Below are 27,760 nucleotides of genomic sequence, written 5' to 3'. Positions count from 1 at the left end.
ATGACCCAGCTGCTCCTTCAGCCTGAAGATCAATAAAATTGAAAAAGAGGGCTAGAGCTACCAGCTTTACATTAATTTGAATACAGACGAGAGATAAGTGGGACATCATTTTGAGTCTTATCTGCTAGACTCTAGAGAGGTGATTAAGGTCAAAGAGTGTCCTATATATTTTTTACTAATAAATGAGGCAAAGAGGAAGCTGAAGTCCAAGATAGGAAGAGGTGGTAAGGGAACATCTAGCTACTTTGCATAAATCCAAATCTCCAGGGCCTGATGAACTTGATGGATCAGGGAAATGCTGAGGGACATAGTGTATCTTGATTTCAGTAAGGCTTTTGACAATGTCCCCCATGATATACCTGCAGAGAAGCTAGCAAATGTAGACTGGACAAAATAAGTGTTAGGTGGAATTGAAGTTGGTTGACTTGCCAAACCCAAATAGTGCTCACTAATGGTCCCTCGTCATTCTGGAAAAAAGTGACAAGTGGGGTGTTGTAGGGTTTTGTCCTGGGCCCGTTGTTGTTCAACATCTTTATAAATAACTTGGATTAAGGAATTGAGGGTATGCTCATCAAATTTGCAGATGACATCAAATTGGGAGGGGTGGCCAATGCCACTTAAGACAGAATCAGAATTCATGCTTAATGTTAACAGACAGGAGAACTTGGCAAAAACCAACAAAATGAATTACAATGGGGACAACTGTAAGGTTCTACACTTAGGCAGGAAGAACCAGCTGCACAGATAAGATAGGGGACACCTGGCCTGCCAGCAGTCTGTAAGAAAAAGACCTAGGGGTCTTACTAGACCACAAGATTAACATGAGTCAACAGTGTGATGCTGCACCAACGGAAGTATAGTGTCCCAAGCAAACTTCCATATGCAGCTGGCACAGACCAGAAATGGGAATGATGAGTCAATCCATAAAACAGTCTGGGTCCAAACTATCAGGACCCATGTTGAAGTTGCAAGGAGTCAGGAGGCTTGACCCATCATTTTTTAAAAGCACCTTTGATACCATGCTACATTTCATTTCCTCATCATTTTTCTACCTTGTACAAGTCTTAGTACAATGATTTAGAATAGTCAATTTTCCTGTTTATCCAGCTTTCATTTGCTTTCTGACATACTGTGACATTTAAAAATCTCTTACATAAAAGTGAACTTGCAGGAGACATTAAAAATTAAATGGTTAGTACAAGCCCAGGCATACCAAAACACTATTAAAAATTGCTAGGATTTAAAAGTTGTAACAGGATGTACTTCCTTTCCATTTTAGTGCCCCAGATAACAGAGGCCCAGCTGCCACAGACCATATGGAGCCTTCTATTACTTGCACAAGCGTAACCCAAAAAACCCAATGCCAAGTCTTTTAGAACACCGAAAAGATAATGCAAAAATTCCACAGGCAAAATGTATCAGAATCTTTGGTTTTCAGAGCCTATATTCTAGTACTGTATATCTTCATCAAACATCTCATATCACATGGCTTGGACTTTTTTTTTTTGTTTTGTTTTCTTTTCCCCCAACACAATTCTTCTACCTGGGACTAATATGACTTCTAAGTGCTGTCTTGTTCTTTCTAATCTGCCATAGATCACCTACTTATCTGCAATACTTTATGGATTTTATCCCCTTGTCTAAGTAAATCCAATCATATTCTGCAACAGAGGTGGTTTTTTTGGTGGGGGGAGGGACTTTAGCTTAATGCTATGTTTAATTGCTCTCATTATATAATATTCTATCTACTATATATTTTGGGAAGTTGTTTGCTTGCTATGTGTTTGGACACTTCTTAAGATACAAGCAAATTTTGCATGATGGTTCCTGAGTTTCACGATCAGGTTTTCATCTAAGTTAGGATACAACTGGATGCCATTTTGAATCAAGATGGTGGACTGAACCTTTCTGATTGCATTGATCCTTAGAATTCCTGAGCAATGCCAGGTATGATGCTGCTAGTTGCTTATATAGGATGATTGTTAGTTTCACAGACTGCCTGGATTCAGTCCTTTGGGTTGAGTTTCTTTGACTGGTGGCTCAATAGCGTAATACAGTGGTATCTTGGGTTACAGATACTTCAGGTTACAGACTCCGCTAACCCAGAAATAGTACCTCAGGTTAAGAACTTTGCTTCAGGATAAGAACAGAAATCGCACGGCAGTGGCACAGCGGCAGCTGGAGGCCCCATTAGCTAAAGTGGTACCTCAGGTTAAGAACAGTTTCAGGTTAAGAACGGACCTCCAGAACGAATTAAGTTCTTAACCCGAGGTACCACTGTACTGGTTTCTGGTAAGTTTTTCCCCCTTAGTTTCTAGTAAGATTTTGACACAAACAGGCAGTTTCTGCCATGAATAGCACATTTCAAAGTTTCATAGTCACCAAGGACTTGGCTTTGAGATAAGAAACAGAAGCTGGTAAGCCTCCAAGGTAAAAAATACAACATTTGTTCTTGAAATAAAAATCCTTGAATGGTTCCACACTCTCTGGAGAGCATAACTGGCAAGGCAACCCACTGACACAACTATGTCAAAATTGCATGTTTTCTTTCAAGCAATCAAAACATATTCTATTTAGCAGGATCAGGTTTTTAAGCTGTTGCATGGACCTAACTATATTTGAGAATATCCTGTTTATTTCATCATGCTACGATGCAAGAAAAGGAAGGGGAAAACTGGTACTGAGATAATAAACTCAGCATGTTTCCAAAACATATATACATATATATATATATATATATATATATATATATATATATATATATGCAGGTTTTGGTGTCCTCGGGTATCTTCCCGTGTAAAAGTTGGGGTGTCTAGGCGACGTTTCGACGAGGTCTCACTCGTCATCTTCAGGCTGGTGCTTTCGGCTTCTTGTTACTGGAACAGAGCAGGATCTCAGTGTTTGAGTTCCTATAAATACTGTTGAGGAGGTGTGGCCTCCTATGTTCTGGGCAGAGAGGAACTTCCTCTCTGCCCAGAACGTAGGAGGCCACACCTCCTCAACAGTATTTATAGGAACTCAAACACTGAGATCCTGCTCTGTTCCAGTAACAAGAAGCCGAAAGCACCAGCCTGAAGATGACGAGTGAGACCTCGTCGAAACGTCGCCTAGACACCCCAACTTTTACACGGGAAGATACCCGAGGACACCAAAACCTGCATTCCTGTACCCGTGAAAATCTACGAAAGCAAATATATATATATATATATATATGCAGGTTTTGGTGTCCTCGGGTGTCTTCCCGTGTAAAAGTTGGGGTGTCTAGGCGACGTTTCGACGAGGTCTCACTCGTCATCTTCAGGCTGGTGCTTTCGGCTTCTTGTTACTGGAACAGAAGAAGCCGAAAGCACCAGCCTGAAGATGACGAGTGAGACCTCGTCGAAACGTCGCCTAGACACCCCAACTTTTACACGGGAAGACACCCGAGGACACCAAAACCTGCATTCCTGTACCCGTGAAAATCTACGAAAGCATATATATATATATATATATATATATGGATAATATATGTGGGTAATGTAAAATGTATATAACCAGCATTGCCTACTTTGCACAATTAACTACCAAAGTATTTACTGTGCTTTTCTAGAGAGCTATAAACCACGGGTGTCAAACACAAGGTACGCGGGCCGAATCCGGCCCGCCAGACCTCGTCATGTGGCCCGTGTAGCCGCCGGCGGCCTTCACCTTTTATTCTCGTTTGTTGTTTTTTTTTGACACAAGAAAGCCGCCTCTTCAGCGCATGCGCGGCAGCCTACAAGCCAGAGAACGTCTGCCCTCTAGCGGCGCCGGCCGTTCTACACAGGAAACCTCCACTTTACATGCATTCAGGAAACCTCCACTTGTTTTTATATTGAGCGCATGCCATCCTGTGATGTGACAGATCCAATGGCTGCCTGAACCCTTCTCTCCTGTACTGTAAGTACATATGATGTGGACACATAGTCCTACAGATACAACCGGCCCTTTGAGGGTGACCAAACTGCTGATGCGGCCCCCGATGAATTTGAGTTTGACACCCCTGCTATAAACAGTCACTTGCCAATTATGAACTTAGTATGGGGTGGGAAGTTGGTTATTTGAGCTGTTCTGTGCAAAAGAGCTGTTTTAGAAATGTAAAAAAATTACTGCAAATGTGCCTTCAGCAGCAACCAATGGAGAAAGGCACACTGCATCCTTTGAGCCGACAGAAACAACACACATAAAGAAACCTGGCCACACAATGTGCTTCAGCAGATCCACAGTTGGATAGCATGCACTTTTATATTGGATTTTCTTTCCTTATTGGATTATCTGCAAATTGGAAAAGGCTGAAGGGGGGGGGGGGGGGAGTGCAAGCTGCCACTTGGAGAAGGAAGATGTGTAGATACCACCAAAATGAAATGAAAAGAAAGACACAAGTAGCTTCAGAAGGACACTAAACTCTGGTGTTGACAAGCCCTATGTTGCCATAAATCTAACTATAACTAGCTGCTCCTTGTTAAAATAATTGCACTCAATAATGCAGCACTTTGGTTAAAGAAACACAAGTGATTCTGTACTTGATAAGAGAGCGGTATCCTCAGATGGGAAGACACAGTGACTGAATGTTTGAATTGGCTTTTATAAACCTGTTTGCCCATCTGACAACTTTTCCCACCCTTAATGTATATACATTTGTCCAGTGTATAATTTTATGGTTGGAAACATTCCAAATACAGTTTATCCTGGAGCTTTTAATTTAAAATATATTACCTTTTTTGGAGGCTCTAATAATTGTCTCAGACAACAGTAAAGGACTTCCATTGGAAACATCATGTATAGACTTTTCGGGTACTTTGATGACAGGACCTTCCTTCTTTGCTTCTTTTTTTATTTCCTGTATAAGAAACAGAAACAAAGAAAGAAAGAGGGAAGAACTATTTAGAATGTTTAGGTATGAACTCTGAACCTAGGCCCCAGAGCATTACAAAACAAAGCAATGACAGACTAAAAGTAACACAAGTTAACAACAATGTAAGTTAAACTCCAAACCAAATTAGTTTAACTGAAATAGTTTAATTTAAGATGCTGGGTTTTTTTCTTTAAAAAGCATTTCCTTTTTAAAAAGGAAAAAAAAACTATTATTCAACAAATAATAAAAAGAAACATTAAAATGCAATAAAGCAACGTGAAAAGCATTTATGCAAATAGTAATAAAATTATGTAAAATCTAAATGAATGAGTAACTGCAAGTAATACCAGACAAAACAGGAAGAGGGCAGATTAGGGAAGGCTGCATGGACCGCTGATTATCACACTTACACAGCCCAGTTTTAAAAAACTTGTAGAAGCACCCAAAACAAACAGAAAGCTGCCTTTGCAATGAAACTTAACAACTTCAAGGTTCAAAGTCTGTCTGCACATTTACTACATATGTACGCCAGAAATGGTCTTATAAAAGCTGGAACAATTCAACCTGGGGAAAGATTTATATTTGTGTGTTATAACTAAAAATACCCCCAAACCTGTTCCCGGTTGGCAGGCAGAAGGTGTAGGAGCACATGAATAAACTATGGATATTTTCTTAAAATATTTCTACCCTGTTCCCAAGGCCACCCTTCATTGACTTATTTGTGCCCTCAAATTGTGTCCCAACTCGCAAAGCTATGACTGCAGCTAAATTAGACTTTTCCTGCTCATGGTAATTTCCTGGTATATCTCTGGTTGGTTACACAATACACTATAAATGAAAGCAATGAAATGTGCTATGCTGTCAAGAATCTGAAACTTCACTGTTGGTAGATTCCGACCAGATTATAGATTGTGAGCAATGAACATGAAGTTTAATGTTCTACTTAAGAGTGCTATTCCTAAAACTTTACTTGCCTTTGACACTGAAACCTCCAAAATCACAAAACTGATTATAATATTTTTATTATAGCCTTGACCTATGATGCAACACATTGCTCTGAAAGCAGAAATAAGAGACCTCAATAAACAGAGCTCTAAAATCCATGCCAATGGACTCTTGGTCAATGGAAAATGGTATTTTCCTATGAGCACATAGCAATTCTGTGGACAAGGCAGAGGCCTTTCTCCAACAATACTTAAGTTTTTCCTGGAGACATTTTCAGCTAGAGAAAACCCTCAAAACTGTACAAGGTAGTCTAAATGTGAAAGCTAGGTTCCTAAATTATCCCTATCTCCAAACTTCTGACAAACTGACCTGAAATCTCCAAATTTAACAAGCTTTAGGTATGTACATAGTACAGGTTTGAAATTTCAGAAGTGTAATCTTGAAGTTTAATGAGTAATGGATTACTTTTATAGATTTATCTAAACTGCTTGACAATGGTAAATGGTAAACTAACCTCTTCCGGAAGTGGTAGATAGTTTACAGGGTGGGGTAAACAAGAGAACACTAGCCATTTTGTTAAATAATCATTTCTAACAATCATGGATTGTTTTCAGAATTTATTCACACCATTCAAAAGCAGAATACCTATTTTTAGCTACTGTGTCTAAAGACACAACTTCCCTTCTATCAAAATATTTCCTCTTCTTCAGACTGGAAACTCTGCACCCTGATGATCAAATTAATCTGCTACAGAGGGAAAGCAAAAACAAAAAGCAAACCCAACAACCATTAATAAGGAAATAACGGGGGGATAAAACCTTAAACCAAACTGTCAACGTGTTATTTTCTTTTCTGATCTTTGTCTAAATGTTCTGTTAGTCTTGTGTAAATTATTAATTTATTATTCCAAACACCAGTTCAAAATTTGTATTTATATCTTTCACACATACATACATACATACATACATACATACATAAATAAAGGTTTTTTTCTTACAGCAAATTCACACTATGATTTTTGCACAATAAAAATCCAGGAAACTTTGCAGACAATTATCAATGCTGTGATAGGCTTTTTACACAAGTGGAGACTTATATATTATGGTATTGACACCCATAACGGTTAGTTCAGTGCAAAGTAATAAGGTAAATAACAACTTAGAAATCCCAATTCCCACCAAATATCAAAGCCAAAGAGGATACAAATATTATTAATAAATCAGAATGAGCTTCTAAAGAGAGGACAACATTTGCGCCTCCTCATCTGCTGCAGGGACTGAGGAGGTGTGCCAGGCATGAGTTTTAGGGCCACTGGTATAGTGCACAGCTACTCGTACAAATCTATGAGTAGCCCAGCTACTCACAAATCTACTCATGAAGAGATGGAAGCTCATGTAATCACCTACCCAGATCAGAGCCTGGCTAGGTACTAGAAAGGGGTGAAGGGCTGAGCTCCTATGTTCTGAATGCTCCCTAGAAGCTCTGTGCTCAAGTGCTCAACATTTTCTGAACCAGATAATGGGGAACTTCAACAGATCTGTTCAGATGTGTCAGTTTTTTCAATGATTTTGGTTAAAACAATTCAAGGGGGGAAATATTGACAATTCTAGTCATATTCAACACAACTGATTCCTATGTTACGGGAGAACTACTGTGTCTCTTATGCTTTCAAACTAAATTCAGGCTTGGTGACATCACTAGGCCCAATACCAAGGAAACCCAAAAGACACTCTTCTCCAGCCCATAAGGGAAGTCATTCAACACAGGAGCCAGGCTTAACATACACAATATAGTTCTATTGTAAGAGAGCCACAGAAATCTGGGATACATTCAGCTTTCATTATCAGCATCTCACTCATGTAGAATAAAGCATCATGAAACACTAGGAAATCTCATGAAGAACATGATATAAACAAGCTTGACTAGAGGATAATGTGACATTTAATGATGTGTTGCATTGCTTTTGTCAGAGTGAATGAAGATTTCTGGTTATTTTATCATCATTCTTGCTTAACCAAGGGAGGTGGGAGCTATAAACATTTGGGTAGCAGAACAGCAACTCAAATGGAAATATGCAGTCCTTTGGAACAAATCCACAAGTTAAATTAATGTGAATAATTTATAGAATTACTGCAAGCTCTGGAAGCTCCTACACTGCATTTTACTACACTGTAATGACATAGCAGCTAATGGAGGGTAAGGAGAAAAGCAAAAATGAAAGAGCTGGTGTGTTGTGTTTTTAATGTGAATCTAGTAGGACCTCAAGGTTTCTGGAGAACAGCAGACACCAGTAAAGGTAAAGATAGAGGCCTACATGCTAGTGTTATTCCAAAATGAAATTGGTCCTTTTCACATACTGGCAGTTCAGCAGCTCAGGTAAAAATTGGCTTCAAACTTCTCAAAGAATTGAGCTCTGAATGCACTGAGTAAGATGGTGATTGAATGGGGCAGACAGAGTTACTTTCTTTGAGCATGCTCCATAGCACCACTGAATCACCTATAATGCACTTCAATGAAAAGTGAATTTAGTCCTGGACACTATTCCCAATAAATCACATTAGGACCACAGATTTAAAGGTATAGAATAGGTATGAACAACCTATAGCCCTAGGACTGCATGGGACCATTAGCAAAAAATTTAAAAACCCTCTGCAAGCCATTAGCTCAAGAAGAGCAATGTACCTGCTTCACTCACAGAAAACAACAAGGAAGTGGCAGAAAGGGGGGGGAATGAACCCTGCTCACCTTTGGCTCTGGCCCCATCCACTACCCTTGAAGGAATGTGGCCTTCTACACAAATAATCTGTACCGGAGTTGGGAAATTTATGGAATCAGCAGACAAGACTTCTAAGTTACATTTTGAATTGGAGCAAGCTGATATACTCTCTCTCATTAGTGCTAAATGTTTTGTAAGATCTTCCTAACTTCTTCATCCATGTCATACGCAAACAATGTTTTTCATGTGAACTTTTCTGCTTCAGGCACTGTGGTGTTTCTCCACAAAGTACAAGGTTTCTGTCCTTTCCTGTTAAAATACCTTCTTCCTTCCCGGTTTTCCCTTGAAACCATTGTTTCTAAACATTACTGTGTGTTTCATTTCCCCCTTTAAAAGTTCTCTATAATAATCCTACCCTGGTGTATACTTTTCTTCACCCTCCGTAATTGCATCTTTTCAGAAATGATGCTTTTACAAACTGTCTCTGCAAGTGATCTAAGTGATCTACAGTTCCAACTCACTTAACAAGCCTGCACAAACGAGGCTCCTACAATACAAGAATGCCAAATTCCTTTATCCCGAGTTTCTCCATATTCCAGAACAATCAGTTGCTCAGAACATAACAGATTTCACTTATTGTTATCAGAGAATTTTTAAAAAAGTTTTCACTTGACAAATCTATTGAGATACAATCAAACTCTGTTCCCCTCCCAGGTCTATGCCAAACTCAGAAACAGAAGTACCTGCAGTTCTCTATTTAGAAGCTGTTTTGCAAAACCACTTCAGCTCTTTAGAAAACTATTTCAGAATTCAGAAAATTATTTTTAGACATTTATGTTGCAGCCATAGCACTTAACTTTCCAATTCAGAAAATGTCAACTGTTGCGGCTGTCAGGGGGAAAAACAGAATAGAAACTAACAAATGAATAGTACCAAATGTGCAAAATGCAGAAGAGTCTGCTACCCAAAGCCTGGCCTAAGAAATGCAGAAATGATAGTCTAGGACAGGGGCAGCAACTTTTTTCAGCCGTGGGCCGGTTCAATGTCCCTCAGACCATGTGCTGGACCGGACTATTTTTGTGTGTGGGGGGGGGGGGGAATGAACAAATTCCTATGCCCCACAAATAACCCAGAGTTGCATTTTAAATAAAAGGACACATTCTACTTATGTAAAAAACCATCCGCGCGCCGGATTGAGAAGGCAATTGGGCTGCATCCGGCCCCCGGGCCTTAGGTGGCCTAACCCTGGTCTAGAATCAATGATGATCATATGTATACCTTAACATCAGACTTAATTGACTGATGTTTTAAAGCAAAAATGTAAAAACAAAAAACTACCCCACTGACATGACTGAATTGAGAAATGGTTGTGCAGTAGTGTGCTAGTATTCATAAATTTGTAGAGTTGGAAGAGTCCCTGCATATCATCTAGTCCAATTTCCTGCAATGCAGGAATCTCAACTAAAAGCATCCAACCTCTGCTTCAAAACTTGAATAAGCCATGTAGATTTCTTGACTCTGACAATATTCATTAGCTACAATCTGCAATCTTTCCCCAAGGTAAGTGATAGTGGCATGTTACGTTAAGCCCTTATTTCTCTCTCACTATGTCCTAGTGACTAGGATACAGTTAACTTCTTCAAATGATTTAGAGAATTACTTCAAGAAAAGAAATATCAAAGCAATCAAAGGTGGGTGGTGATCTAGCTGCGTCTAGATAATGACAGCAATAATGAAAAACCACTTTTGCTATATTTTGATAAAATGTTTTCCACAATTACAAGTTCTCCTATTTCAAAAGCATATTCTTCAGAGTACTAGGCTGCATAGGAAAATACAAAACTGGTTTTCAAAATATGTTATGCAGTGCATTTGAACGAATAGCACCCTCCTCTTCCAGGACACCGCCCTGAAGTTTACTTATCTTTTAGCTTTTCTCTGCTTATGCCTGGAAAAGAGGCCTATTGTATAAACATCCAACTTGCTGATTTCTTACAGCAGATCTGTTTAATTTCAAATATTAACAAGAGGCACAGGTGAAGTATAGCACAGCACACATTATTTAGAAGTTCTACAGCAGAGGCAGTCAGCGGAAGTTTACCCAAGTGCAGCTTCTCATTTTTTTGTGCTCTGATCTAGATGCAAGCAGCCCACCAACTTCGAAGGGCTCGCACACACATAAATAGCATTTTCCAACCCGCTGTGTACCTCAGATGGAAAACTCACATCTGGTGAGAAGAAACTGTCTTGTGTGACATTAAAGAGCTTAGTACCCGAGAGCCCACAAATGCAAAACTCCCCGATCCTTCTACTCCTAGCAAGAGGAGCTTCCTATGTTCTGCACTACACCTAACACAGCCAATATAAAATGTGGAACAGGAAAGTGTGGCTCAGTGTGCTCTGTGTGGGCTAAGTGTGGTGCTGTTGCTTAGGATGGGCTGCTAGAGATGTGGGTGCAGTTCCCAGGGTCTGCTGCACCCAAGGAGACAGGTTCACAAGAGTTCACAGTCCCACGTGGTATTATATGAAGTTGGCATGCAGAAGCTGAGATGCTTGGACTAGATGAGCCTTGTGGTCCCTTCTAACTCTCAATTCTATGACTCAGTGGTGGATAGGGGGAGGGCGACTACTGATACAACTACCAGGAGCTGCTTACAGCCAACCAACTGAACATTGGGGGGGGGGGTATGGATAGCTGAGTAAAGAGAAAAATAAAGCTGTCCAAAGGTCCAAACGAGGCAGACAGCTATCAGAACGAGCCTACAGGTGTGCTCCCTCTGCCTAGTAGGTGTGTGTGTGCTCCCAATCTTTTCTCCTGATTGTCCATCACTAGGTAGCTATGGGATCACTTAGGCATTTGTACATGTACAGTTCCACTTAGCTGCAGCTCCATGGGGCATGTGGTTGGCAAGGGGAGAAAGGAGGGAATCCTGCTATACAGGAAGAATATAAACAGCTCTATCACACTCTTCTCATTTGTCTGCTCCTGTGGCTGTGTGGTTAGAGTATTCTCTGTAATAAGATAAGACCCAAGCCACACTTGCTGCTTCCTATTACAAACGTTCCTCTTTCACACAGTGCTGCCAGGCACAACTCATTGGGTATGAGTTTGCTGATCTAGCATCCATTCTGCCTTTTTCAAATGCCTCGCCCTTTGCTTCCGTTTGCGAGGTTGTTCTCCTTCATATAGCTTTTGTCCCACAGTGGGGCTTGAAGCCTTCTCCTGGGGAGACCATGGGTTCTCTAAGCCTACCTTCTACTTTTTAGGTGTAGCCCTGATTGTTGTGATTGGAGTGGCAGCGCATGGAATACGTTATGTGACACCTGCAGCCACCGCATGTTGATTGGTGCTCTCTGTAGACAGCTAATATAGTCTTTGGGAATGAGACTATGGGCTCATCCACACTTCCGCTCATCCTACTGTTTACTGCTGAATCATAACAAACATCCACAGAGATTTCTACAGACTGGTGTTTGTTCTGATTCAGAGGTAAACAGCGGGTTTCGCTGGGGAAAGAGATGGGGCAAATGAATCTTGGGTTCGTGCCTACAAAGCACGGGGCAAGTGTGGACAAGGCCTGTGATTGGTGGATGGCAATGGTACTGCTAGGCCTGCCACTGTTGTTGCTATGTTAGTTCTCCTTTCTACTGCTACTGGGTTTTTTGTTTATATTTCTGCTGAGAGAGCATATCTATGAACTATTTACATAGGGGAAACCTCCTATTACAGTACTTTCCATCTTAGCTGATTCACAGAATTGACAAACCAGCACATTTTACTTTGCAGTTTACTGTTACTTTATCCTATTGTTGCTTTTAGTGACATCTTATGGGAAAGCAGGCTATACTATTTACAATAAAACAATTTCTGTTTGGGGGGGGGAGTGCCGGAAATTACATTAACCACATTAACCACAGATAAATACTAATCTTAAATTAGCACTACCAGTCAGAAGTGCCGAGTTCCACCTGGCATAGCGGGGCTCATTGTGTGTGTGTGACATCGCGGAGGCCTGGTGGGGCCTGTTGCCAGGGTGGGGAGGCCTGGCGGTGGCCTTCAAGATTGGGGAGCTCAGTCCCATCCCCATATACTGGGTGTGTGTGTGCATAGAGTATGGGCCTATGCTACCAGTGGGCTACATAGCAAATTAAAGACTGCGGCCAAAATTCAACTACTTTTTTTATAAACCACGTGTGTGTCTGGGGGCGGGAGGGGGGGGAGAGACTTTGAGTAGCAGATTACATGCTATTTTACTCAAAGTTTTTGTTAAATTCCCATAGTTTTAGAAGTATCATGCTACGCAGCATGTGAAGCTCTTGTTCAAAGGTCCTCAAAAGCATCCCCTCTCTCTATAGGAGTAATTGAGCGGCTCTTTGAATTCTAGCCAATGTTATGATGTACCATGCCTGAAGCAGATTAAAACCAAGATGAGAAGGAAACAATGATTGATACTAGAGATCATTTGCAAGCATATGGGCAATCTGTAATACATTAGGTAGCATACCTACAATGAAATATGCAACTTGGTAAGAGAGGGCAGGCCCAGGCCACCTCTGCACTGCAATTTCATGTAATCTCTAACCACAAGGTTTTTCAATCAAGGCGTTCAAATTCATGAGTTCCAATGCACAATTATAATCAAAAGCAAAAACCCACGCTGCAGCATTTCAGGTTTCCTTCTTTTATACTGCATTTTCTTCTCCTTCCCCCCAACCCAAACACAGTTATTAAAAATTCCCTCAGTGACAACACAATCCCCAAGTTCTAAAACAGCATTTAGACAGATTATTCTACTTTCAGAGCATAAAGCTTTTAAAGGTTGTTTCAAACAACAACAACCCGATAGTTCCAACAGTTTACTGTTTTAGCTATATTGAGCTAACCATACAAACATTCATTATTTGGTTAAAGCTGCAAGGCCGGGGGGGGGGGGGGGAGGAATCCACTGTACCTACATAAGTACATAAAAAACTGTGAAATCCTATTATATGCAAAATGCAGTAAGATCAGAGTCAGCTCCTGGGGGGTTTAAAGCCTCTTTTCAGATTTGTTTTTTTTTTCAAAGGAAGTACGTACAAAAATCTATTTTTAGACCTACAGTGTATATGTTTACATGGTCTTCTCTACTAAAGAAACAAATGCTCCTGAATCCTGTTTTTTATCTGATCAGCACTGATTGCAACATTATTATTCAAATCATGCCCTACGTGAGCCATATGTGCTGTTTGATTTGAAAATTAGACAATAGAAGTAAGCACTACAGCTTGACAGACTAATGTCAGAAACGTTTATGTTAACTCTGCTTGTACGCCTCTTGACATTTTCTCAAACAGACATACTGAACAAGTTTTCTCGACTGCTCAGAATCCATATCCCAAGCTAAAAATTTGCCAGAACAGCAGTTGTTCTTCACTTAATTCAGCTTTGCTATGATTTTATCTAGCCTTTGCCAAAAATTGTGCTACTGCTGGCCTCTTTTATAGTCCAAAATATTTGATCTATATATTTTATGTACTTATATACTACCTTTCTTCCATTGGATGTAAAGTGGTATACATAGGATTGCTGGGTGTGCTCCTAACCAGCCAAAGACCTGTGTAACGTCAGCAAGGGAGCTATCGCATGTGCCTTCAAGACGACAGCAACACTCCCATGCCAATCATTCTCTCTGGGCTATCAGTCCCTGTAAGAGGCATATTCTTGATTCACTTGGAAACTCCATTATTTACTTAGTCTTTATACATTCAGTGGAAGAGGAATATGAGTGAAGTCTTTAGAATAAAGTCTAATTAAACACATCTTATTCATAAGTAGCTTGTGAAGAACTTGTACATCTGTGCATGCATCTGCACATGTGGTATATTTTTCATTTACTGACAGCCCTCCAGATTGCAGCCACAAGATATGAATAGATTTTATGCATTTTGAAATTATTCCTTTGAAGCTTTGCCTTCTCTAAGTAGGGGTGGGTGTGTGGGTGTGGGTGGATGGACACACCCACACCCCCCAACATATATATATACACACAGAGACACATTCAGAAAATGGAATAAACACAGTAATGTTCAGTTCTGTGTTGTTGTTTTTAATGAAAGAATCCAGCATGGAATGACTTGTTTCTTCTCTGCTTTAGCTCCACCATTAGATAAGATTTTCTGCATAAAAAGAAATAACATCAAAGCAGAGCTATAGGGCATGGAAATGCTGCCTCATAGTCTGTCTTTAATGCCACTCTAAATGGCTTTTGAATAGTTGTATCACAGCCTAAATATATTTGATAAATTTATTTTGAAGATTTCTACGCTGCCTTTCAAAACATAAAGCATTTCCAAGGGGGCACATAATCACTATAAAACCATTATAAAATCTACCAGTAACAAAATTATAGCAACGGCAGAACAATTGATTTCAGTAGAATAATTCTAACACAGCTCTAAAAATGGCTGAACATACAAAACAGTAATAATTTTAAATGAACCCACACTTCTGAACTAAAGCAAATTGAAATCTTACAAGTCTTAGATTCTACCTAAAGGAAATCATATTACATTATGATTTTATTACATGGAAGTTGGTGGGGTGTAGACCCAGGTTTAAATCCACACAAAGGCCCTAAAGCTCTTGAACCAGCCACTGATACACAGTCCAACTTGCCTCGCAAGGCTGTTGTGAAGGTAAAAGGTGGGGGAACTGTGTCCACCCCCTTGAGCTCCTTGGAGGAAGGGCAGGAGACAAATGTAATCAATAAATAAATCATGTGACTGACATTTGGAAACCTGACTGTCATGGGTAATGATTTCCTGTTACTTCAAGAACAAAGGCCCCCCTACCCTGACCAGAGAAGAATGGCAAACCAAGTTGATGGACTATGCCAAAATGGCAAAATTAACTAGGAAGCTCAGAAATCAAGAAGACAAGAACTTTAACAAGGAATGGGAAAAGTTTATAATTTATTTATGAGACCACTGTAAACAGGTTAAAACATTAGCAGGATTTAAACCACACTTGTAAACTAATGGAAAGTATGGATAATTTAGAAGGATTAAAAATTTGGATAAGTATTGATATGCAGTTGTAAAAAATACAATTAGGACCCATGGAAGGGGTGGGGGTGTGGAGTCAGGAGATTCAGAGCAATCTTGATATTTGGATTTGGAACTGTTTTTGTCGTCATATGTTTATATGTTTTAAAATCAAATTTAAAAATTATACAAGAAAGAAAAGAACAAAGATCCTCAAATAAGAGCCATGTTGGTAATTTTAATGTTCACATGCATGAACTTGCTCCAAAATACATACTGCCTTACTTTTGGAAATGGAGTACATTAATTCATCTTAAATTACGGGAAACTACTGGAAAAAAAGCAATGACAACACTACAGGTATATGTGGAACCAAAAATGCAACCTATTGCAAAGGAGTAGTAAAACTTCAAAGTTAATGATGCATTAAGTTCATTTTTACCTGACTATTCAATTTTAGCCCTATTAGGAAACTACTCTGTCCTCGGTTCTGTCTTATTTTGAACACTGATAACAAAATGAAGAATTGTACTAGGGTTTCATCTTAAAATTTAGCTAGGCATATTGTAGAATGCTTAATGGTATAAAAACCAATGATGACTGCTACAGATTCGGCTCAGCTGATAAAATGTTGTTAGCTTTCTTGGACATTTTATGGAAAGGCAAGGTATAAATGTTTTAAACAAGCTACCAAGCCTCCTCTTCTATCCAGGGTAGCTTTTAACAGAAGTTTTCCCTCCAGACCATGTAACTGCAAGCGTCAAGACAGATTAGAGGAAAACATCTTTCCAAATGAAAGACTGTACAGTAGCTTGAAACACTTGAATCTGATTCCTTTTAAAAAATTTAAGTAATAGGCTTTTGAAATAACGTCTTGGGGAAAGCCATATTCAGGCACCCTGAAATCCCTCAAGCAATGAGGGAGAAAAAGACCAAGTGTACAAGCTCTGTCACCATTACCCTTCTGCCCTTGGAGAGCAAATAGCTGCAGTGAGGCACCTGCTCTGACTATGGAAGATCAGGGTTCAATACTGCATATGGCATCCACAAGAGTTGAACTGGCTCTCTATTTCGTAAGTTATCCCTCCACCTTGTGGAAGGCTACAAGGATGGCAAGGGGCTTGGAGCCGTAGCTGTCAACTTACAGATTTGAAAATAAGGGACCAGCAGCCTCGAAAATAAGGGATCAGCAGCCAAAATAAGGGATTTTCCGGGCACAGGTATGTGAGTCCCCAGGCAACGTGGCCGATTTCATCAGCACAAGGCATGCAAGCTCCACCCCCCAGTCGTTCTTCTTAGACTCCTTATTGGGTGAGCAACGCAGCCAAGCAACACAGTTGGAGCCTCCCTCCTCCCTGGCCGGCAGGGAGGGAGGCAGAGGAGCCGCTTCCTTTGAAACCCGGGAAATTTAAGGGACATCATCAATAAGGGACAGCAGTGGGACACGGCGCTGGGAAAAGGGACTTTCCTACCAAATAAGGGACGGTTGACAGCTATGCTTGGAGGTAGTGCACTCAACCTTCTTCTCCAGCTCATGAAGGATTTAGAATGCCTGAACGGGTGAAATGTAGTTGGCAGATGCAGCTTTAAAACAATGCCGTTATACTAAGCCATGCACATATCCCAAGCAAGTTCTACATCTGTATCTCATAAGCCACAGAGGAGCTAATGATCAAAGCGCAGCCTTGGTTTCATCCTCGCCTCTTTTCATGCCTGCCTCTTTTCCCTCTCAGAAAGTTCCCATTTCTTCACTTGCTGACTTCCCACTCCCTGCTCTCTCCTAGAGCACACAATGCCATACATCTTTGCCCATATAGTCAAAATATAAGTCCTCAGTTAACAAGCGGTAGGTGTAAGGCCATGAACTCAGCTCCCTCCCTATCAAGAGCAAGAAATTGAAGGTAGAAAACAATGACATCTCCCATCAGCAAAGCTTCAACCAGAGCTATAAACAGGCAGGGTGAGGTTAAGGACACAATGTGGAAAAACAATGGGAAAAACTTTAAAATAAGGAAAAATGAAAAGGAACAAAACAGAATTTTCAAACAAGGGGATTCTATTACATTCCTCCTCAACAGTAGTTTTATGAAAAATTTTAGGTCAATACATGAATCCTTTGTGGCATGAGCCACATGATATACAGTATTTATCCTTTGTGTAATGACAGCAGTCAGACACACAAAGCAGACAATGGTAAATACACACATAACTGGAGGTGTGGGCAGAGAAAACCCTTGATATAATGCTGGCTGCAAATTCTGCAGGATGCTATCACTCCACTGACTTTTCACCCCATAAACAACAGCTTAAGAGTAGGCTTAAGAATTTGTTCCAATGTTTTGTTTGTTCAGGTGTTTCAACACATTCTTCATCTTACAAAATGCCTAATGTATCAAAACTAGCCACTACATTCTGGGAATCTGAGATTTCAAGTGTCAGGATGTAAATTTAAATAAATAAGGGTCAATTATTTTAAAGTCAAAATCTAAACCATATTCAGTTGGTTTGATAAGTACTCATTAAACTCAACTCAAAGATGTAAGTGCCCACCTTCCCAATTCAGATGCCCTTGCCAATTAACATGCTTCATTCGCTATGCTTCTCCAAAACAATTTAACAAGCAGCACAAGATGCAGTGTTTTCTGAACTCACTTCCGCCCTGTAGAAACTTGTAGAGAGAGAGAAACAAGCAACAACATTCTGAAATCTAGTGTTTTCCTGCTAAAGACATGTGGCCCAATTTTGCTTTATTTGTGTAGAATGACTGGATCAGCTGAGAACATTACATGTACCGTATCACTTGGGTAAAAGCCGTATTGTTAGATTAACCATATGAAATGAATTGTGGATTCTGTTGGAGATGTGAAAGGAAGGAAGGATTTAATTAAAGGATATCTGGTTTAGTGTTTACTAGCTAGTCTAAACACGGGTCTGGAGACAAACTACTGCATAGTTGTGCACTTCAGACTCCTCAGAAGCAATGCATAAACATAGAATTGGGAGGTACCACAAAAGTCATATAGTCCAACTGCCTGTAATGCAGGAAACTTTTTGCCCAACGTGGGGCTCGAACGAACGACCCTGAGAGTTAGTGTCTCATGCTCTCCAGACTGAGCCAGCATACACAGCTGTACCCTAGATCAGTGTTTCCCAACCTTGGGCCTCCAGCTGTTTTTGAACTACAGTTCCCACCATCCCTGACCACTGGTCTTGCTAGCTAGGGATGATGGGAGTTGTAGTCCAAAAACAGCTGGAGGCCCAAGGTTGGGAAACACTGCCCTAGATTGCTACCTTTGTTATGAAAATCCATATTAAACAGAGGGGTTATACTGTCACTACAGAGCACAGGCACAATGCGACTTAAGTAAAGGCAACTTTAGTTTTCCCCACAGAAAAGAGCCCCAACAACTTATCAGTATTTGCAATGATATGCAGACCGCTTAATTGGATTTTAAAGTGCAGGTCAGAATTCTGTCTGCTCATTGATCAAAGGTAAAATTAACAACTTTCACTGTCTTAGACTTTCAGCTTATCCTAATTCAGAAATCCCTTCCTACTGCTTTCCACAAATCTCAGCCTGCATTATGTTTCTACCCTATGTTGTATGTAAATTTTACAGAAATTACTCTTCTAAGGTGCTACTGGAAGGAATTTTTAAAATTGATTCTGAAAAGAAAGTTCACTAAATTAAGGTGCAAACAAAGAAAGTTCACAGTCAAAACTGCATATTTTAGAATTATCTGATATCACATCAAGCAGGATCCTAAATGCCAAACAGCAATTTTCTGCATATGCAGCAGAGCTTTGTGGCCTCCCCATTCCCTATTACAATCTTATGTAATATCCCCCCCCCCCAAAAAAAGAGTCCATAATAAAATATAGGGCAACTTTCAGCAACTGCATCTGACTGATCGTTTAGTCTTGAAATGGACAAAAGGTTTTTGGCTTTGCACTGTACTACCTGGCAAAGCCTGCTGGACTTGGAGGGCTACGGTCTATTCCAGAGCTTTCCCAACTTTTCATGTTGGTGACACACTTTTTAGACATGCATCATTTTGCAACACAGTAATTCAGTTTTACTAGCAAACCAGAGGTTAAACTAACCCCTCTCCAGCCCTGGGAGAAGCATGGGGAACATTCACGCGACACACCTACACACTGCAGCTGACACACTAACGTGTCGTGACACACAGTTTGGAAAGCTCTGGTCCATTCCATTAAGCTACTTTTGCCTTCCTGAGAACAGAACTGGAGGACACTTAATACTAGCTTTAACTGTAGGTATCTTAGTAGTAGCTTTAACTGTAGTAGCTTTAACTGTCCAGTCTCTTAGTAGGCATTCTTGCTTTGCAAATTTAGATTGTAGCAATTCATTGTGGGGATTCCAGGTGAAAACATCAAGAAGCAGATTGTGTAAGACTGAAGTCAACCCATACTTGCTCTGCGGTCTACCCAAAAACATTTGTATATATAGATAAGGTCAGAGGAATACTAGATTGTGTATACAGAATCATAAATTAATGCAAAAGTGCTGGCAATCTTTTACATTTATACACTTAGATTTTCTGCAAAACAGAAATACAGTGATGTTATCTATTACCATATCATCCTTACCTTTGTTTGTTTGTAATCATTTTCCTCCATAGGAAATTCATAATAACCATATTTTCCCATCTTACCATATACTTTGTAGTTACTGTATGGGAAAACGCTTGTGGAACATTTCCTTAATGATATGGTGCAACATGTGTTTAAACTCAGATGTCGCTATGCTTTCAATAAAAGAGCAAAAGTCCTGCTTGCTGGGAACACAGTGGCGTAACAAGCAGAAGTCACTGCACAATGGAAAAATACCAGAATCTACCCACTCTCCCTCTGCATAAAGCTTTGCTCTCCAGTATTCCAAATGTGTCTGCAGGTCCACAACTGCTCCACAAAGCAGAAACAAAAAAGGCCAAAAAGTGCTATTGCATGTCAAAAACTTCATGTTAACCAATGCATTAAGTGTTATTCATTGCCAATTTGCATATACAGGTAACTTGCATGCTACTCGCGAATTTGATTCCGGGGGCCACACATAAATGCAAAACTGCCTAAAGCCATGAACTGCCAGAACTGCCCTCCCCCAAGATGGAGGGCTGCTTATTGGGTTCTGTAAAAGTCATAGGAGCTTCATAGGGCCTTCCCACAACCTTCCCAGAGCCTAGTAAGCAAATCGCTTCAGTTATCCAGCTTTGGGAACGTGGTGAAAGAGCTCTGGAAGTGTCTAAAAGCTGCAGTTGCTTAAGTGAAAGCAGTATAAGATGCACTTTAACTTTTCCACAGGGTCCATGTTTACTCGGGTATAGATTATGGGACTAAGTAGTAAACAATGGCTTGGAATTATGACCAGGCCTCCTCCTCGACTAAGGTGGAGAGGCAGAGGGACCTTTGTCCCCATAAGTACAGACCCAGCAGTCCAGAATGTTAAGAGTACAAGCACGGATCTGCTTTTGGATCATGTGCTCCCTTGTTGACCTTCCAATCATGCGTAGCTATTTTACTTCCAGTTCTATTTTTTTTAAAGAAAACCACAAATTGCTGCTTCATACAAACAGGTAAGCTATGGTTTGTACTTGCTGCCTGGCACATCAGGATTTGCTTCTGGTTTGCAGGCAAATGTAAACCATAGTTCACACTTTTGGACAATGTAATTATTGGGGGGGAGGGGAAGCATCTATGTGGGAGAAGAAGGGGATGCAAAAGTGAGCTGGAAGAACATTATTCAGAATGTGTATGAATTGGAAATCTTTATTAGGCTCTGGACCAAGCATTTTAATCAGGGGAAACCATAAAAATCTCCCTTATCTGCCCCCACTGAACTCAAGTTTGGTTCTCAGGGGATGAGAATCACTTCAAGGGGGAAGCGTTAGTTTCCTTCTGGTTCTTGTGCTAAGCATTATACTAATATGAATGAAGGCGTTTCAAACAAAAGCTGGGGTTTTTAGGTCAATCGGTTATGTTTCTGGCTCCTTTTCAGATACGTAAAAGCTTACTCGCAATTGTAGCAAATACTTCATGATAGTCAGCAGCCAGCAAGACTAGGTGCTTTTCAAAAGTATATTAATGAAACACATTTATTAGACTCAAGATACATAGAAGAAAGGTATTTAAGAACTCTTGAGTGTTTTCTTTGTGATTCAAAAAGAACTGAGTATCCTATATCAAGTTGCAGCAGACAAGCACCTGTGACAGCATTGCCACCATTCACGACTTGCTATACTCTCATTTTATGTGTGTGTGTGTGTGTGTCTGTCTGTCTTTCTACAGCATACTAGTTTTCAGCGCTTGAATCAGATTATATACCAAAGTGCAATAAATCCAACTGCAATGATGAATTTAAGCCATTTTAAAATTTAAACTAACCTATTGTTGGTGCTATTGTTATAAGTTGAGGGGGGGGGGGACAAATTTCCAAAAGTTCTCCAATTTAATAAATGCTTGGAGCCAGACCTTGGAATTAGCAAAGTGCTAAAATATAGGTGAGACCCATTCCCTGGACCAGGAAGCCACTTGTCAGAGGGGCCATCAGGAAGTGATTAAGCTAACAAGAGGCAGGGAGAGAAGCAATCAGCTTAACGAAGCCTGTGTGCCAGCCAGCAACTGGCTGGGTAGTTTGGAAGGCAATGGGGAAACTGCCACGGTTCTGAGCGTGATGTCACAGGGAAAATGCGGCAGCAGCCATTAGAACTAGCTGGGAAGCAGGAGCAAAGGGATGGTGCTCAGGATGGCTCTGTCTGCAATGCTGGGCTGCAATGAAGAGCAAGCTGCTCTTGAGATGACAATGGTTTAAGATCTGCACCCCTTTTCATCTAAACTCAGGTGTAAATATGTGTAATTTAACCATACTTCTTAAAGACACTACAGCCTCCACCACAACCTGATTCTCAACAAAAACACGCGCCTGGGTGAGAGCTGAGCCAGTGAAGATGCTGAAATGACAGCACAGTAATTGAGAACAGTGTTCATCTGCAGATGAAGAAATGTGGGCATGGGATCACAGCAGCAGATCCTGCAATACAGCTGGTCATGAATCACACTGAGTAGAGCTATTGCCACACCTGCTAGACTTATTCTAGCTAGTCCCAGGGTGGGAAATCTTTTTCAGACCATGGGCTACCTTTCCCACCTGGTCAACTTTCTGGGAGCTACATGCTGAGGTGGACAGAAACAGAGGCAAAACTGGGCAAAGCAACCAATGCACATTTACCTTTGTATGGTAGGTTGGTTTCTCTACATATACACGTCTCTACCATCCAGGCAACCAAAATGCATTACCAAAGTTCACGAACACATTCCAGCCAGGCAAAAACAATCAAGGAGCATATGAAGTAAGGCTGGTGAGGGACGTGACCTGGGGAGAGTCCCAAGGGACAGGTACAAGAAGACTGGAGGGCTGCATTTGACCTCTCACCTAGTCCATGGATAGCTAATGTCAGCAATATGCAGACAGGGCTGAAGAACATTCCCACCTCCCCACTACCACAAAATAACCAACCAATATTTAAATAACAGCATCTTGACACACACAACAACAACACATTCATTCTCCCTTCCTTTCAACTTTATTCATTTCCTCACTAGAACAGTACAGTTTCTTCAACATCTGCTACTATATGTTGGCAGAAAGATATGCATTTCCTTCCACATCTTTACAGTGACAATGTGGAAGCCAACAAGCTGTTTCTGCACCAAGCAGCAACAGAGCCTGCCTGATAATCATGTACTCAGGAAAACACAGTACTTCCGGCTATAAAGCGATTGTTCCAAACAAAAGTGAACATTAGATGACAAAGGAGATAGATATATATATATATATATATATATATATATATATATATATATATATGCAGGTTTTGGTGTCCTCGGGTGTCTTCCCGTGTAAAAGTTGGGGTGTCTAGGCGACGTTTCGACGAGGTCTCACTCGTCATCTTCAGGCTGGTGTTTTCGGCTTCTTGTTACTGGAACAGAGCAGGATCTCAGTGTTTGAGTTCCTATAAATACTGTTGAAGGTGTGGTGTATAGCCTCCAATGTTTTGGGCAGAGAGGAGGTTCCCAGGCTAGTGTGCCTTTTCTTCTTTTGTTCCTTAATTACTTGAGGGATATCTTGAGTGATTTCTTGAGCGATATCCTGAATCCCACTTAGGTGGGTCATTAGGTGTGGATTAGTTTCTCAAGCCTTTGTGTCTTGAACTCTTGAACTTTGTGAAGAGTTTTTTTGAGAAGATGGCTGTACTGCATTTGGTTGTGCTCTGGCTTGGCTTCGTGTATAGGGGCGAGCTGTGGTTTTGTGGCCTGTGCCAGCCAGATCTGTGTAGGGATTGCAGGGGGGTGCAGCATCCGGAGGTGCCACCCTGCAATCCCTACACAGATCAAGAGTTCAAGACACAAAGGCTTGAGAAACTAATCCACACCTAATGACCCACCTAAGTGGGATTCAGGATATCGCTCAAGAAATCACTCAAGATATCCCTCAAGTAATTAAGGAACAAAAGAAGAAAAGGCACACTAGCCTGGGAACCTCCTCTCTGCCCAAAACATTGGAGGCTATACACCACACCTTCAACAGTATTTATAGGAACTCAAACACTGAGATCCTGCTCTGTTCCAGTAACAAGAAGCCGAAAACACCAGCCTGAAGATGACGAGTGAGACCTCGTCGAAACGTCGCCTAGACACCCCAACTTTTACACGGGAAGACACCCGAGGACACCAAAACCTGCATTCCTGTACCCGTGAAAATCTACGAAAGCATATATATATATATATATATATATATATATATTCAGAATAAAGTTTAAAATGTAGTTTCTTCCTAGTTCATGCCAATATCTAATTCATTAATGTTTTCTGTTTATAAAAAAAATAAAATCTTAATCAGAGTTATCAGAGGTACATGAGGGTGGAAGGAGTTTGCTATATATGTACCATGGGCTAATGGAATCTGAATTGAAGGTCTATTTTTATTTTAGTCTGCCTGATACATTCCTAGTTTAAGTGTTCACATGTTTGTCCAACAAATTATACATAGAAAGCACTCTTGGCCTGGGGAGTATATACTTCTGACATTATTGTTAAAGAGAATTATCTGAAAGAGATTTGGGGTTGTAAATATTTAAACATACCCAAGATTAAACGAGAGAGCTGCTGGTTGGATAACATAGCACAAATGAATTGCTTTAATGGGGCCACATTATAACATTCCTTTCAAACCAATACACATTAGTAAGGTTTTGGTCCCAGAGAAAAAAAAGGATGACTTACTCCAATGGGGAAAAGAAATAGAGCAGACACCCCAACTTAGAAAGGCCTCATTCAGTAAAAGAAGAAGTAGTTCTATTTGCACAGCTTTACATAAATGACAAAAGGAGAAGCTTAGTCTTTTGAATTTGATCAACTTGGCAGCCAAATTATTCTAATCATTCTAAAGAGGCATCTAAAGCTCTGCAAGGATTATAATTTTTATGTCTATCATTCCGGTTCTTTCAATCAAAGATTTTCTTTCAATTATGACCTTGTTCCTATGGAAACTATTTGAGGCTTTTGTTACAGTAGAAAGGGTCTTATAAAAGTTAATAATCATTAGCATTAGAGACTGTAAAATATAAACTGTATGCACATAGTTTATACTGAGGGGTGCTCATTCAGGGCTCCACTACCACAAGGTGTGCCTTTTCCAATAAAGCGCTTGAGACATCATTGAAGAAAATGAAAGGCACAGACAAAATGAAAGAGAAAACAGAGCTAGCATTACAAGACAACCATTAAACAAGCAACTATTAAGAAGCTGGCAGGTTTTGTTTTTCCTGTTAGGTGACAGCAAAAAAGGAGCCTGGTACCTGTTGGTGTTTGACACATGACAATCTGATAGCTGGATTGTTGATCTGCCACCAAAAAAAAGAACATTCTCAGAAAAGGGGGGGGGGGAGACCCTAAATCACACAGAAAGGAGTATTCCAGAAACTTTTGGAACAGTAAGATTATACTAGAAATGCCAGGCACTAGTCAATGTAGAAGACTGAAAGAGCTATGGAGCACATAGCTGTCTTTTATAAAGGAGAAGGAGGGTACCAGCTGGGCTCTCAATGACCAATCACGATCTCTATAAAAGAGGCTCTTCATTCTCTTATGAGCAATTAGTGCAGTGCTACAATGCAGCTGCTGATTTAAAGAGCAGAGTGTGATGACAAGATGGCTGTAAGCCCACAATCACAGTTAGACGCTTCAAACCCTAAAGGTCGCAGCATTTTCATTCATCTGGGCCTTTTTTTCATTAATAAAAAGCAACTCCTGTGCAGTGATGTCCTCAGTGGATGCAGTGGAGTGTATTACTTAAAAACAAAAAACAATTCAAACACAACTATTAGAGATTGCTGCCATTTAGATAAAATCGTTATTTATTTATTTAGTTTACCTTTACCCAAATTTAGAACACCTGCATTTAATTCATCTTCAACATGTGCTCAATTCTGGCACAATTTGTCACATGACTACAGTGTAGACATTTTTATGTAATGATGCACCAGACACTTGGTAGTATTAAAATATTCCAGAGCTCAAATAAAAATGTGACCTTGCTTTGCACGTAGGGGTGTGAAAGCAAAACAGATTTTCCAGTTTGAAGTGTGTTGAATTTTCGACCCCATCCTTGATGTCTAATGAATGAATAAGCATGGGGGGGGGGAAACAATTTTGGAATTAATCTTATACAAAATAACCACCACCATCAATTAAAACAGTAATGAATGAAATAACTTTTAAGAGAAAACATTATGATTATTGTCCCTTTTCATCCAATTTATTTGAACTATTGATGGGCAGAATAATATTCTGAGATTAAAGCTAAAACCAGCAAATGTAATGATATTCCCAAGCACTGCCCAGTTTGTAAATTAATCAGATGATTAAAGTATATTTCCACATGTTGTATGGGCTAGCACCACTGTTATTGTTGCATATTCTTTTTTGAAACTGAGACAACTACAACTTTTTCCGGAGTGGCATAAACATTTCTCATTTACTGGGCTGAAGATACCCCTGTTCTTCAGATATGATCCTATTAAACATTCACGTTTGCAACTGACGTCTCTTCTGCTTCTCAGACAAGCTGAAAATATGACTCACAGGTAATCCAGCCCTCTTTGGTTTACATGGCATTGGCAAAGTTGGCACATGAAATAGAGAAGGGAGTAAAAGCACACAGTCAGGGCCCTCATCTGCAACCTCACAAACCATGGTTTGTGATAGACAACTGCCTACACATGGACTCTGCATCACAAGAGATCTCAAGTGTCACCACTTCCTCAGCCTGTTCTTTTATCAGGGATATCTTATACAAGCACAAAAACTGTTTTAGCTACCAAGACTACATTGATTTCTGTAAACAGAGCAGACATACTGCTTCCCAAAGTACAAACTACATATAGCTGAGCTAAATTGCGACCACACTGTCCAAATGTTTTTCAGCACTACTGCTGAACAATCTGACTCAGTCCTGAAACTACATTTCCTGTGTGACAACATACTTGGCTCCACTTTGCAGATAAATTTTCATACAGTTTTCTGAGACATGCCACATGTGCAGCTAGTCTATACAACTATTTCATAACAGGTCGGCATTCTCTCTGTAGCAAAGAACTTGCTACATATCTGAGCAGAAGCACAGGCAGATATTGTGGCGCCTCTTTACTTGTAGAAGCAGCAGCCTAAAGAGGAACTCACTGAATAAAATCTAGACAATGTCCTAAATAAAGAAATAAATGTGTTTTGCCCTGGGGAAGCTGAACCCTGCTTTGTGGAGATGATGTGTGGTTGTAGTCACTTTGTAGATAAATGTTGGCCCTTCGGGATAGGGCAGGTCTAAAATAAAGAAAGCAACAAATTCTTTTCTTTTTTCTTTTTGAAATGCATTGCAAAATGCATTCCGGCAGCATTCCAACCAAAGGCAAAGATAAAACCAACAAGCCCCAAGGAAATGCATATTTTGCCTCAATGGAGAAAGCCAAGAATAGAATGGATCAAAAGGGAAGTATCTGCCCTTCCTTTTCCCACATCTCCCAAATCCCAAGAGAACTGCATATGTAAATTGTGCATCCAAAAAACACACACAAAAAAACAAAACAAAAAAAAAAAAAACAGAATCAAAACATAAAAAACCCAAACTG

At 40.2% G+C, this 27,760-nt stretch overlaps 1 protein-coding gene across 5 annotated transcripts in view; it reads right to left on the bottom strand.

Moving 5' to 3' along the window:
• SH3KBP1 (SH3 domain containing kinase binding protein 1) overlaps positions 1-27,760 on the bottom strand; it is a 135,731-nt gene that overhangs the window by 79,056 nt on the left and 28,915 nt on the right. For all 5 annotated transcript variants that reach the window (XM_077927467.1, XM_077927468.1, XM_028727555.2 and 2 more), the window contains exon 3: positions 4,735-4,858. In XM_077927467.1, the coding sequence (XP_077783593.1) occupies positions 4,735-4,858 (124 nt within the window). The remainder of the gene's footprint in view (positions 1-4,734; positions 4,859-27,760) is intronic.

This window comes from Podarcis muralis, chromosome 4 (assembly GCF_964188315.1).
Source record: "Podarcis muralis chromosome 4, rPodMur119.hap1.1, whole genome shotgun sequence".
Taxonomy (NCBI): Eukaryota; Metazoa; Chordata; class Lepidosauria; order Squamata; family Lacertidae; genus Podarcis; species Podarcis muralis.
This window is presented reverse-complemented; position numbering and strand designations above follow the sequence as displayed.